The sequence below is a fragment of the Zootoca vivipara genome, chromosome 14 (assembly GCF_965207765.1).
Source record: "Zootoca vivipara chromosome 14, rZooViv2.hap1.1, whole genome shotgun sequence".
Lineage (NCBI taxonomy): Eukaryota > Metazoa > Chordata > Lepidosauria > Squamata > Lacertidae > Zootoca > Zootoca vivipara.
Genome location: NC_142597.1, coordinates 31,090,327 through 31,102,401, shown reverse-complemented (window position 1 = coordinate 31,102,401; position 12,075 = coordinate 31,090,327). Strand labels below are relative to the sequence as shown.

Here is a 12,075-nt window from a genome sequence, read left to right as displayed (position 1 = left end):
ATCGTAGTCCAGTAGCATTCTGAGAGTTGTGGATGATGGGAGTTGTAGTACAGCAACACACAGAGGGCCACAGATTTCCTATTCCTGCAATTAAAGAATGGATTGTGTGATGCCTGCTCCTGTCCGAACCCCTTGGTCACCTCTACATGTTCCTACAGATTCCTGGTTTCTCTGTCAAAGGAGGCAAATCTCCTTTTATTCCCCAGAAAAATCTGCCTTTTTTTGTCCCTGTGCAGGAAATCCAACTGCAGGAGGTGCAAAGCAATAATGTCCGGCTGTGTGAGGAGAACACTCTGCTTCATGGGCAATTGGAGTGGACAGAAAAGGTAAGTAGGGATCTCTCGCCCCACCAATGCCTGATAACCATTGAGGGAGTGCAAGTGAGCTCGTGGGCAGCAACTGCCCCCAACCCGAAATGGGGAACTTTCAGTGCAACTGAAATGGAAATCGATCCACAGGAAGTTCAGGGCAGACAGAAGAAAATAATTTTTCAGGCAGGGGCTTCAAGTTGGGACAGCAGAATAGAACTGTAGAGTTGGAAGAGACATCAAGGACCATCTAGTCTGACCTCATGCAATGCAGGATGCATGTGCTTTGCCACTGAGCAACCTTCCTTCTCTCCCTGGGCAGGTTGAATCTGAAAATGCTGACTTGAAGTTGCAGGTGGCTGTGGTGACCGAGGAACGGGATTCTGCTCTCCAGAAAACCCAGGAGCTCCAGAACAGGCTGGAGAGTCTCGGGCAGGCGCTGAAGGTTGGTCAGAGCCAGGGTTGTGATTGAAAAGAGGCATCTTTTTGAGCAGCTCCCTGCCCTGAGCATCCTTGTTAGGAAGCTGGGATAACAGAGGAGGCAGATTTGGGAAATGGGTTCCTGGTTCCCAGTTCAAAAATTGGTAGGGTGTGCATGTGTGTAGATGCCATCTCCTTATTCTGGCTGGCTGTGTTGTTGAAAAAGGGAGCTGGAATCAGGAATGGGGAAGTGGCTTCTGTTTCAGGGGTTTGTAGCAGGGAAGTGGAATACCCTTTTATGAACAGTCTGAGCAAATAATAATAATAATAATAATAATAATAATAATAATAATAATTTATTATTTGTACCCCGCCCTTCCGGCTGGGTTTCCCCAGCCACTCTGGGCAGCTTCCAACAAAGATTAAAATACATTAAAATGTCACACATTAAAAACTTCCCTTCAGATGTTTTCTAAATGTCAGGTAGTTGTTTATCTCTTTAGCATCTGATGGGAGGGCATTCCACAGGCCAGGCGCCACTACCGAGAAGGCCAGACATCAAAGAAATAGAAGTCAGCATAGAGATAAAGGTACAGGAAAGTCTGCACAGCTGGAGGTCTCTTCCTCCCTGTCTTAATCCCATGCAGACCTTCTAAGCCAGGGGTGGTCAACTTCCAAGAGACTGCAATCTACTCACAGTTAAAAACTGGGAGTGATCTACCCCCTTTTTGGGGGTTCAGGTCAAAGTTGTTGAGCTTTTCATAGGGAGGAAAGCCCAGTTTTTTAGGGGTGCAGGGCAAAGATGTTAAGCTTTTTTAGGGGAGCCAGTTTTTTAGCTTCTTTGGGGGGGACCCACTGATCTACCAGTGATCTACCACAAACACCCAGTGATCTACTGGTAGATCACGGTCTATCTGTTGGACATGCCTGTTCTAAGCAAACAGAAACTGCACTGTAAGTGAAACCACAAGGTGGTTTTTTTAAAAAATAAAATAAAAAATATACTCTTTCCCCTCCATGGGCCAAAAGATGTTTTCCTTTTGTCTGGATGGCATGGGCTGCCTCTCAGTTGTCAGAAGCTGCTATACCCCCTTCTTGAGAAGAGGGTCCCCATAGCTTGGAAGGAAAACCCTGAGGTGCTTGGAGGGGGTCATCATCACTCAGCTCTGTGCTCATGCACTTCTGGTTTCCCCAGCACATGAGAGATGTTGCGGAACGAAGGCAGCAGCTGGAACAGGAGCATGAGAGGGCCCTGCAGGCCTTGCAGAAGAAACAGGAGGAAGTCAGGCAACTGCAGCAGGTGAGAGATCCACCAATGAGGCCACTTGCACCCTTCCCTTCTCGGTTAGTGCACCCTTGAGAGAGCTCTTCCATTTGCTAGTAACCTCCTGATTAAAGCAGGGGTGGCTAAACTATGGTCTTCTACTTCCATAATTCCCTGGTGGCTGGTCGTGCTGGCTGACAGGTGTGTTAGGCACCCAAGACCTCAAGAAATAGGATTGGTGACCCCTTAACCTCTCTTTTTTTCCTCCTCTTGCCTTCAGGCCCAGGCTGAAGCAAGGAAGGAGCACGAAGGAGCCGTCCAGCTCTTGGAGGTAAAGCGGGGAGAAAATCAAGGAATGCCAGACAGAGCGAAGGCATGCGTTTCAAGCACAGGTCTTGCCCTCTAAAAGAACCCTGAGAACTGTAGTTTGAGAAGGGTGCTGGGAATTGAACCTTTGTCGGATGATAAGCCACGGTTCTCAGGATTCTTCAGGGGGAACCCATGGGCTAGGTGTCAGCAGCCAGGAAAACAGTCAATTGTGTGGTTTTGTTTATTAAAGGGATTTTTCAGCAGAGCTGATGTGTTGCAGGATTCCATAGAACCATGGAATTGTAGGGTTGGAAGGAATTGTAGAGTTGCCTTGGAAAAGCAGTTCCTGGGAAACACCAGTAAGGGAGAGTTTCTGTTGAACTTGGGTCCTGCTTCTGGGCTTCCTATTGGGGCATCTGGTTCGCCAATGTGAGGACATGCATGTTCTGGAGAAAGTGGAGGAGAAAGGTTCCCCCCCCATCTCATAACAGTAGGACAGTGGGCATACAATGAAGGAGGCAGTGATGCCCACCAACTTGGAGGGCTTTAAAAGAGGATCAGACAACTTTATGGAGGAAGGGAAGGCGATTGATGTCTACTAGCCACTATGCTCTTCCTCTCCAGTTGGAGGCAGCAACGCTCCTGAATACCAGTTGCTGGAAACCACAGGAGGGGAGAGGGCTCTTGTGCTCGGGTCCTGTTTGCAGGTTTACCACAGGCATCTGGTCAGTCACTGTGAGAACAGGATGCTGGGTTAGATGGGCCCCCTGTGGCCTGATCCAGCAAGTTCTTATTAAGTTCTTAACAGGATGCTGGCCTAGATGGGCCTTTGGCCTGATCCAGCTGCAGGACCCTTACGTTCATCCTCACACCTGTTTCCTAGCCATTTCTCTGAAATCTAGATTCCGCATCAGGATTATTGTTTCAGGAAGATGCCAGGGTGCGGGTTAACCACAATTTCTCTGCTCATTTCCTCCTTCTTTCCTGACAGAATTCCTTGGATTGCATGCAGGTACTGCTGATCTCACCGTGTTTAGGAAAATGTCCTTCCCAACCAAACCTGGACTGCTTCCCAGAAGGAGTTTGGAATGGAGAAATACCAGATTTCAACCAATTTTGGACCAGGGTGGGGAGAGAGCCAGAGAAGAACAAAAGGGAATTCAGGGTTTATTGGGCTCTCCATTCCAAATGAGCAGCTGTGCTCATCCTGCAAAACAAGAGCAAGCTTTCAGGCCCCAAAAGGCTGTTCCTCAAGTTAAACAGCCAGAGGTTATATAGTTACAGAATTGTAGAAATTGTAGAGACTCATCTGGCCCAACCCCCTGCAATGCAAGAACCACTGCTAAATATACACACAAGCCCTTGGTGACACAGCAATAAATGCAGGTGTTGGGGAGAGAGAATAAATTTTTTCCTTCTAGGGAGATTGGCTGGTCGTTTTGGAGCTTCCCCCCTGCAATTATGACGACATGCAAATTGGATCACCTACATAAGTGCCCTACATTGCTCGCTGATGCAATCTTCCTTTGGCCAGGCACCTCTTACTGGGAATGTCTTGCTTGCTCTTGATCTTTGTGGCACAAAGGGATAGCAGTGTCATGCATTTGCTGTGCTGGCAAATAGAAGTGTGCTGTGGATGTTGTTATGTGTGCAAGGATCTGGGCGTGTGATGACACCCGTCCGCTTTCCCCTCTGGTGGCTTGTTTGGTTGTAGCTGCACTAGTTCTAACAGAGCCATCCCTACCCTTAGGCAGGTCGAAGCAGCTGCCACAGGCTGGAGATGCTGAGGTTGGGGGGCAGTCAGGTGCTGGAGGGCAGACATCATGCCTAAATGGCTGCTCTCACTCAACAGCCTTGTTTTGCTGTTGGGGGGGGGGAATGATGTCTCAGTGGGGCATCCAGCTTGAGAGGCAGTCTACCAGATTCCGCAGGAGTCACCTTGGACTGATCCATCAAGTTCCTTCTGACATTCTTCTAGAATCAAAGGGTCATAGAATTGTAGAGTTGGAAGGTGCCCATTAGATCATTTGTCCATTGCAGGAGTCACATCCAAATTACCCATCTTCCTTAACTTTTCCCCACCCCACCCCCCACCCCACGCAGGCCCGCGTGAGAGAGCTGGAGGATCAGTGCCATAGCCACACGGAACAGTTCAACTTCCTCTCTCAAGAGCTCAAGCAGTTTCGCCTCCAAACTGAGAAAATCGGTCTTCCGCCCTCCTCCCAGGTGACATCCGAGGTCACCTTCACCACTTGCCAGACTTCTCTGCAGCTCCTGGAGGGACTCAAGGAGAAAGGTGACTATGGAGGGGGAGGAAGCCCGCTCTTTGCTTTCATTTGTGCCATTAGAAGAATCCAGATGCCATGGCGTTCCCAGATTCAGTAACTGTAGAGTATGATTTGCTTCTTTTTTGGTGGTGGCAGAGAAAACAGTACCAAACAATGCAATATAACAATCCAATTATAAAAACACAGTAATTAAAACAGGGACCTGGGGGTAAACCTGGGTCAAACCTGTTGCCCGAGGTGGGCCTTGAAGGTAAGCAGTGTACCTTTCTTGGCTGTCATTCAAGCTCCCCAGTTCCAGAGTGTTCCACTGTCCCTGCACCCACCACTTTGCTTGGCGTCTCTGCCTGGCGTAATGTACATACTGTTCGGTTTCAGATCCAGAAATTGCCACCATCTCTCCCCGGTGCAGCCAGAAAGCTCAAGATGGAGGGCTGGAAGGATCTCCTCGCCTTGCCGACCCTGTGGTGCCCACTGTGGTCAGAAGCCCAGATGCAAATACCCCTCCGCTTGCCTCGAAGAAAATGGTCAGGAAACTGGAGTCCCAGTCCAGCTCCTCTAGATCCGAGTCCATGCAGAACAGCCCCAAATCCTGCCCAACCCCTGAGGTTAGTCCTGGGCCAGGCTGCTTCTTCTTTTCTTTTTTTTAAGCAGACACCCAAGAGTACAGCGAAGGCGTCTGCCTGATGTCAATAGGCAGGGAGTTCCAAGGTGTAGGTCCTTATGTGGCACCCATAACAGGGCTTCAAACGGAGACCAAAATTGGTGACTGGGTTCAGATGGACTAGATCCTTTGCTCTGTCCTTCACACAGCGGGGGTGTCCTTATTTCACTGTCTTCTGTTGTTTTCGTTAGGTGGACACAGCCAGTGAAATGGAAGAGCTGGAAATCGACATGATCTCATTAATCCCAGAACCAGAGAACCAGGGTCCAGTGAAGCTCCGAGTCTTCTTAGCTCGTTACAGGTAGGGTCTCTGTGTTGGTGGGATCTGAATTCACTTCTCTCACATTCTTAAGGTCACTGAGGTCTGCCACAACTTAAGGCAGGGTGGAGCTATTCCAAACAGCTGTGTGGCTTTTGCCTCATAAGAAAACAACATGCCTTCCAACACACCAAAGGCAAAAACTATGATGCCATCTTCTGAGACCCCTTCTTCCCCATTTTTTCTTGCATCTCATGCAGTTTCACACTGTGATTCTCCCCCCCCCCAAAAAATAAGCACTTTGTTGTGGCATGGAGGCCAAAAACACGTGCTTTGGGGTGCCACATGAGATCATGGCTCAGGGAGAAGTGTTTTGGGGTGTTTTTTTTTTAGGGGGGGAGATCATGGCGTGAAATTGCATGAGATCACAGTGCCCAAAATGACTGCTGTCCTTTTGGGAGAAAAAAGGGGATGTCCCCTTTTGGGGGGGGGACACTTGTGGTGTATGACATAAGACCAGCCCTGCTGGACCAGACCAATGGCTCATTTAGTCCAGCATCCTGTTCTCACAGTGGCCAACCAGATGCATTTAACAGGAACATAAGAAATGGATGAAGCCAATGGCCCATCATGCTCCCACAGTGGTACAAGCACGACAGCAACTCTTCCCACTTGCGGCTCCCAGTAACTAGCACTCAGAGTCATAATATATGTGTTTCATAGCTATTGGTAACCTCAAGGCTTGATTCCTGCTATGCAGTCTGTGTGGGGCTGCCTTTGGGGCCTGGTCTGGATAGATGCTGCAAAATGCTGTGGCTAGACTGTTAATAGGGACAGACTATAGTACAGCAATGAGACTTTAGAGCTTGTCCTGGCTGCCTATATATCCAGTGTCTTGTTAATTTTGAAACAGCACTGCCAGCTCCCGAGCATCACTCTTGACTTTTCCGTGTAAAAACAATTCCTGTTGTTCCCATTTCAGCTACAATCCATTTGCCGGTCCCAACGAGAACCCCGAAGCAGAACTCCCGCTGACGGCCGGTGAGTACATTTACGTCTACGGAGAAATGGACGAAGATGGCTTCTTTGAAGGTACGACATCATCATCTTATGAAGATTACTAGTAACGTTCTTGCTTATTGAAATAATTTTTGGTGGGGAGTCCAAGAATTCTGGGGAGCAAGCAGTGCCAACCCAAAGAACAGAAGATTATCACATCATTAACACCACCAACATCCTCATTGCCATAGTTAAAACCATGCTGTTCGGCACATTGCTAATTACTGCGGTGTTTTCTTTTTTCAAACATGTAGAAGTATTTGTTAAACCTCAACAATATTTTGCTGTGCTCGCGTTCCATTTCTGCTCTGATGCTGCACAATACAATTTCCTGTTCTTTTTTCTGGTATCTTCTCTCCCTCTCTCCTTTCTTTCTCATTTTCCCTTCTGTACATTTTTTCTTACGGTTTTAAAACTTCAGTAATTATTATAGGGGACACACACACACACTGTGCTGGAGGTGCCTTACAGCATCAAGAGATTTACAGAGTGTCAAAAATATAACGATGGCAGTCATATATAAAAATGCATCGAAGCACACACAACAAAATTTAGCATCATTTCTATCCTGTCCCCTCTTGACCTTCACTTCCAGGGGAGCTGATGGATGGGCGGAGAGGCCTGGTCCCCTCCAACTTCGTAGAGCGAGTTTCGGATGAGGACCTTGTGACGTTCCTGCCTCAGGAGCTCCACGATCTCTCCCGGAGCTCCCCTCTGGAAAGGAGCTCCCTCAGCACCACCCTCAGCAGTGCGGAAAGGAGCGACTGCTCCACTGAGGAGCTCAGCGCCAGCACAGCACCCTCCAGGCTGGAAGAGGACGAGGGAGCCATACCCACGGTAGTGCCTCCCCCCCCCAAAAAAACCATTAAATTGAATTTTTTGTTGCATACAGAAACGTGTAGGCCCCAATGAAACAGGCAAGCAAGAGGGGGAAAGAGAAATTAAAACTGTCAGGGGGACTCCCTACAGGGACCCTCCCCCAGCCATCCCGACCAGCACTTCGCCCAGTGACAGCGCTAGCAGTGGGTCAGGAGGAGGGAATGAGGAATGGAGCAGGGTGGAGAGAGGGCTCTCAGACGTGTCAGAGCCTAGGCACCGACCCAGCTGGCCAGAGGAGGAAGGGCAGCGCAGGATGGTGTCGGAGCCCCTGCAACGCTCCAGCCAAGGGACAGGAGAAGGAACGCAGCCCCTTCTGACACCCAGTTCCAGACGCAGGGGAAGGGGGCGGCGTTTTGGGGTTCCCAGACTATTATGCTGGCGTAAAGCAGACAAGCGCCATTGCCGGGTTCTGAATCAGACTAGGCAGCCATGTTTTCTGACATCTCCGCCCTGTAAATAATATGCACAATAAAGCTCTTAAAGACAGAGCGGACTGGAGCGTCTTTACTCGAGAGTAGCCGCAACAATCCCCTGACAAATGCAGTACAGGGAAATGAAATAAGTATACCAATAATCAGTATACCAATCATGTTTCACTGAGGTAGTATTTAAATTATTATTATAATCAGAGCTGTTTTTCTAGAAAAAATAGGTGTTGGAACTTCTCCCTTGTTCTCTTAGAATGGCAATGGTGCACAGCTGAGAGGTGCTGGAGCTGAGCTCCGGAAAAAAGCCCCGATTATAATATTTATTTATATCCTGTCTTTCTTCCCAGTTGGGGACTCAGGCAGCTTACACAGATAAAACAGAGCAAAAACATAGAAGAGGCAATAATTAAAATGTAATTAAACAGGAATAGAATTAAAATGATATCTGTGTGATATTTATATGTGGTAGAGGGGTCAGTATGGCTCTTTAAAGAGAAGAACGCCTAAGAAGGGTTCAGGAAGCAAGTTTTGTCGAGTGACGTTTGAGATCATAGAAAACATCCAGGGCCAAAATGGGTTAACCACCTTGCACTCCCACCACATGTGCAGGAACGAGCCTCGCTAGTAGTGCCTTACCCCAGGAAGGTGAACCTCATCAAGCAGTTTGGCAGCAGCCTCTTGGTGGGATGGGAGCCCCCCCTGCCGACCCCAGGCTCCTCGGAGATCCAGAGCTACAACCTCTACGTGGATTCAGAGCTGCGGCAAACCGTGAAGGCCGGATCGCAGACGAAGGCTGTCGTTGAGAGGCTGGACTTGAAATCGAGAACCTACCGCCTCTCTGTGCAAAGCGTCTCGGAGGCCGGGAGCTCTGACCGGCTGCGGTGCACTTTCCTTGCCGGGGGCGGGTTTGCCGTGGCCCCCACCCAGCTGAGGGTGCGGAGCATAGCGGCCACTTCAGCGCAAATTTCTTGGGTGCCGAGCAACAGCAATTTCCCACACACCGTGTACCTTAATGGGAAGGAGCACGAGGCCACCAAGGCGGGAGTGTACTGGTACACCTTCCGGAACTTGAACCCGAGCTCTTCCTACGTGGCCACGGTGGAAGTCCAGCCGCAGCAGCAGGTGCTTGGGGAACCGGCCCCGGAGAAACAGGATCAGCCGCTTTCCGCAGAGATCCAGTTCACAACGGCATCAGCAGGTGAGTTTCAGTGAAGCAAAAGCATCTTCATGTGGCGCAGTACAGTTAAAGTATGGAACTCCCTGCTGCAGGAGACAGTGATGGCTGCCAACTTGGATGGTTTTCAAAAAGGGTTAGACATATTCATGGAGAAGAAGGCTGTCAAAGACTTCTAGCTATGATGCCTATACTTTAGAATCCCCTGCCTATTAATTATCAGGCAGGTGCCTTTCCTGTACTTGCTTGCTAAAAACATTTTTGTTTAGGCAAGCCTGTCCCGGTATCTTGAATGCTGATTTGTTTTTAAATCTGTTTTTAGCTTACTGCTGATTTTAAATTATTATTAAATTATTAATTTCTTTACTTATTACAACATTGTTCATACTGCCTATCAACAAAGTCCTCTGGGACATTTTAAACAAAAAATTGTGAATCACTAGAATACAACGTTACAATCCCTTTAAATATATATATCATTGATGTTTTAAATTTTTGAAAGTTTTAAATCATTGTTAATGGTTTTCACGGATAATTTTATTGTTTTTCCTTTTTTGTAACTCGCTTTGAGGGTTTCAACAATCAAGCGGGATATAAATTTAACGAAATAAATAGGGGGGGATTAAATTAAAGAGTGAGAATAAAAGCTGTTGAATCTTAGCGTTCATTGGTTATCAGTTAAGAGTTCCTGAACTGCGGAGCTTTGTGACGAGGCTTGTCTTGTAAGTGTTGTCTATGTAACAAAGTAATGCCAAATCATATAAAAAGTGCCTAGACGTTTGAGTCCTTGTCGAAATCTCAAATTATGACGCATTTTCTCCGTTATAGCTATATTCTAGAGTGGGTGATACCAATTGTCCAGGATAAGATTCTGACTGAGCTGCTACAATCATGTGTAACTTTCCAGCGGCTATTTGCCTTGTTTTTATGATGTTAAGCCACAAAATAATAATAATAAAAAAATAACCAAGAGCAGAAAACTAGACATTACAAATGGCTTGGGGCTGCTGCTCCTAACATGTGCCCTCTTTGCCTTCTAAGCAGCACAGATTCCCCTGCGGTATCACCAGTGCAGTGAATTTTGTCACTTCTCCAGCAGCATGCACAGGGCAAGCTCAAGAGACTAAACAGAGTGCAATTCATTTGAAACTCATCCCTTGCAGGGTCTCCGGATGCTCCCCTGGATGTCCGAGTGGAGGCTGGTCCCAGCCCTGGGATTCTGGTGATCAGCTGGCTGCCTGTCACCATCGACGCAGAAGGATCATCCAACGGGGTGCGAGTCACCGGCTACGCCGTGTACGCAGATGGGCAAAAGGTACGTACCCGCTTTGTGTTGGACGCAGATGAAACGCCCTGGGCAGAAGCATTGTTTTGTTGATATTATCATTGTTAGCTTGGGTATCCAACTTTAGTCATACTCAAAGTAGACCTGTCGAAATCCACGAACTGTCACCCATTGTTAGCTCCCGAGGAAGGGTGGGATTTAAATTCAACAAGTCACGATCTAACTTTATATACAATTCATTTTTATTAAGTGCTAGTCTTGACCTATAAAGTTACTTCGTCTCCCTTTGTTGAATTTCTTTTGTGACAGCAGGGAGCAGGCCTTCCCTCAGATCTTCAACATCCATTATGGGCTGATACTATACCTAAATAAAATTGACCTTTAGCCAAAAAAATTATAAATTACTGTCTTCGGTTTTCCAGATTGCTGTTTCTACAGCTTACCTGTTTTTGTGTAATTCCAGGACTGAGTTCACTGTCAACTTTTGTTTTGTATGATGTGTTCTTCGTTGTGTGTTTCTGATGTGTCTGGGGGGGAATTCATTAAAAATAAACTAAAAAAGAAAATAAATGCTGTTTTTAATGCAAGTATGTGTTTATCATTTGTTTAAAACAGGCACCCCCAAACTCCGGCCCTCCAGATGTTTTGGACTACAATTCCCATCATCCCTGATCACTGGTCCTGTTAGCTAGGGATCATGGGAGTTGTAGGCCAAAACATCTGGAGGGCTGCAGTTTGGGGATGCCTGGTTTAAAACATTGTAAGTTACTTTGGGATGCCATGACAAAATAAGCATCTAATATAATTAATAATAATCATAACAATGGTTTTAAACCACCTTATATCATGGGTCACCACCAATAACAAATTTGGTGTTGGATTTGCTCCTCTTACTGCCGGTTCATGTCTGTCCCCCTGGTGACCCCTTTCTGTAGGTGATGGAAGTGACCTCTCCGACAGCTGGCAGCGTCCTGGCTGAGATTTCCCAGCTCCAGATCCTTCAGGTCTGCCAGGAAGTCTCCGTAAGAACTGTGTCCCTTTACGGCGAGTCAGTGGATTCGGTGCCGGCTCAGATCCCCTTGGCTCTGTTGGGAGACGCCGGCTGTTCCTCTCCTTTGGAGTTTGGCCGTCCTGCCGTGCAGCTTCCGGGCATGGAGGGGCAGAACGTCCTTGCCGCCCAGACCTCCCAGGTATGCGGGACGGAGGACACTCCTGCAGCCACTGCCTCCGATTCCTTTGCCAAATCCACCTCCCAACCTAGCACCAGCAGAAAGAAGTCTGGGAGCGCCTTGCTGGTGGAGACCTCCTCCCTTGGGTCCACCTCTCCCACCGGGGCTGCCTTGACACCTCCAGAAATGGGTCCTCTGCCGAGAGGCGAAGGCAATGCTTTTGTGCCAGTGACTGAGGACAATCCAGCCATGCTCAGGAAGGCTGCCCAGAAGGAATCTGAAGAGGGCGACCAGGTCAGTGTGCATTCTATGAGTGTTGGGGCCTTTCTTTTTGGGGAGGCTGGGGAAAGGAAGGAAGGCTTCAGAAGGGACTGTATCTAGGGCAACAGTGTGTAAGGGCAGCCTCCTTTTGTGGGGGGAACTTTTGGGGGCCGCATACCAGTGGTGGGCAGGACTCAAAGATACAACTGTGCAAGACAGAGGATGTGACTCTTACCTTAGTTTTTTCAGCCATGGAAAAGGCAGATGTTTCTACACTCCCTGCTCCCCTACCCATCCTCCTCCCAGGCAAG

At 48.0% G+C, this 12,075-nt stretch overlaps 1 protein-coding gene across 1 annotated transcript in view; it reads left to right on the top strand.

Moving 5' to 3' along the window:
- The window catches only part of TSPOAP1 (TSPO associated protein 1), a 55,179-nt gene that overhangs the window by 18,520 nt on the left and 24,584 nt on the right, over nucleotides 1-12,075 (top strand). The window contains exons 8-20 of the mRNA XM_088657761.1: nucleotides 237-326; nucleotides 631-753; nucleotides 1,924-2,028; nucleotides 2,273-2,323; nucleotides 3,293-3,313; nucleotides 4,405-4,597; nucleotides 4,965-5,194; nucleotides 5,442-5,551; nucleotides 6,492-6,601; nucleotides 7,164-7,405; nucleotides 8,485-9,073; nucleotides 10,213-10,364; nucleotides 11,270-11,803. Coding sequence (XP_088513887.1) covers nucleotides 237-326; nucleotides 631-753; nucleotides 1,924-2,028; nucleotides 2,273-2,323; nucleotides 3,293-3,313; nucleotides 4,405-4,597; nucleotides 4,965-5,194; nucleotides 5,442-5,551; nucleotides 6,492-6,601; nucleotides 7,164-7,405; nucleotides 8,485-9,073; nucleotides 10,213-10,364; nucleotides 11,270-11,803 — 2,550 coding nt within the window. The remainder of the gene's footprint in view (nucleotides 1-236; nucleotides 327-630; nucleotides 754-1,923; nucleotides 2,029-2,272; nucleotides 2,324-3,292; nucleotides 3,314-4,404; nucleotides 4,598-4,964; nucleotides 5,195-5,441; nucleotides 5,552-6,491; nucleotides 6,602-7,163; nucleotides 7,406-8,484; nucleotides 9,074-10,212; nucleotides 10,365-11,269; nucleotides 11,804-12,075) is intronic.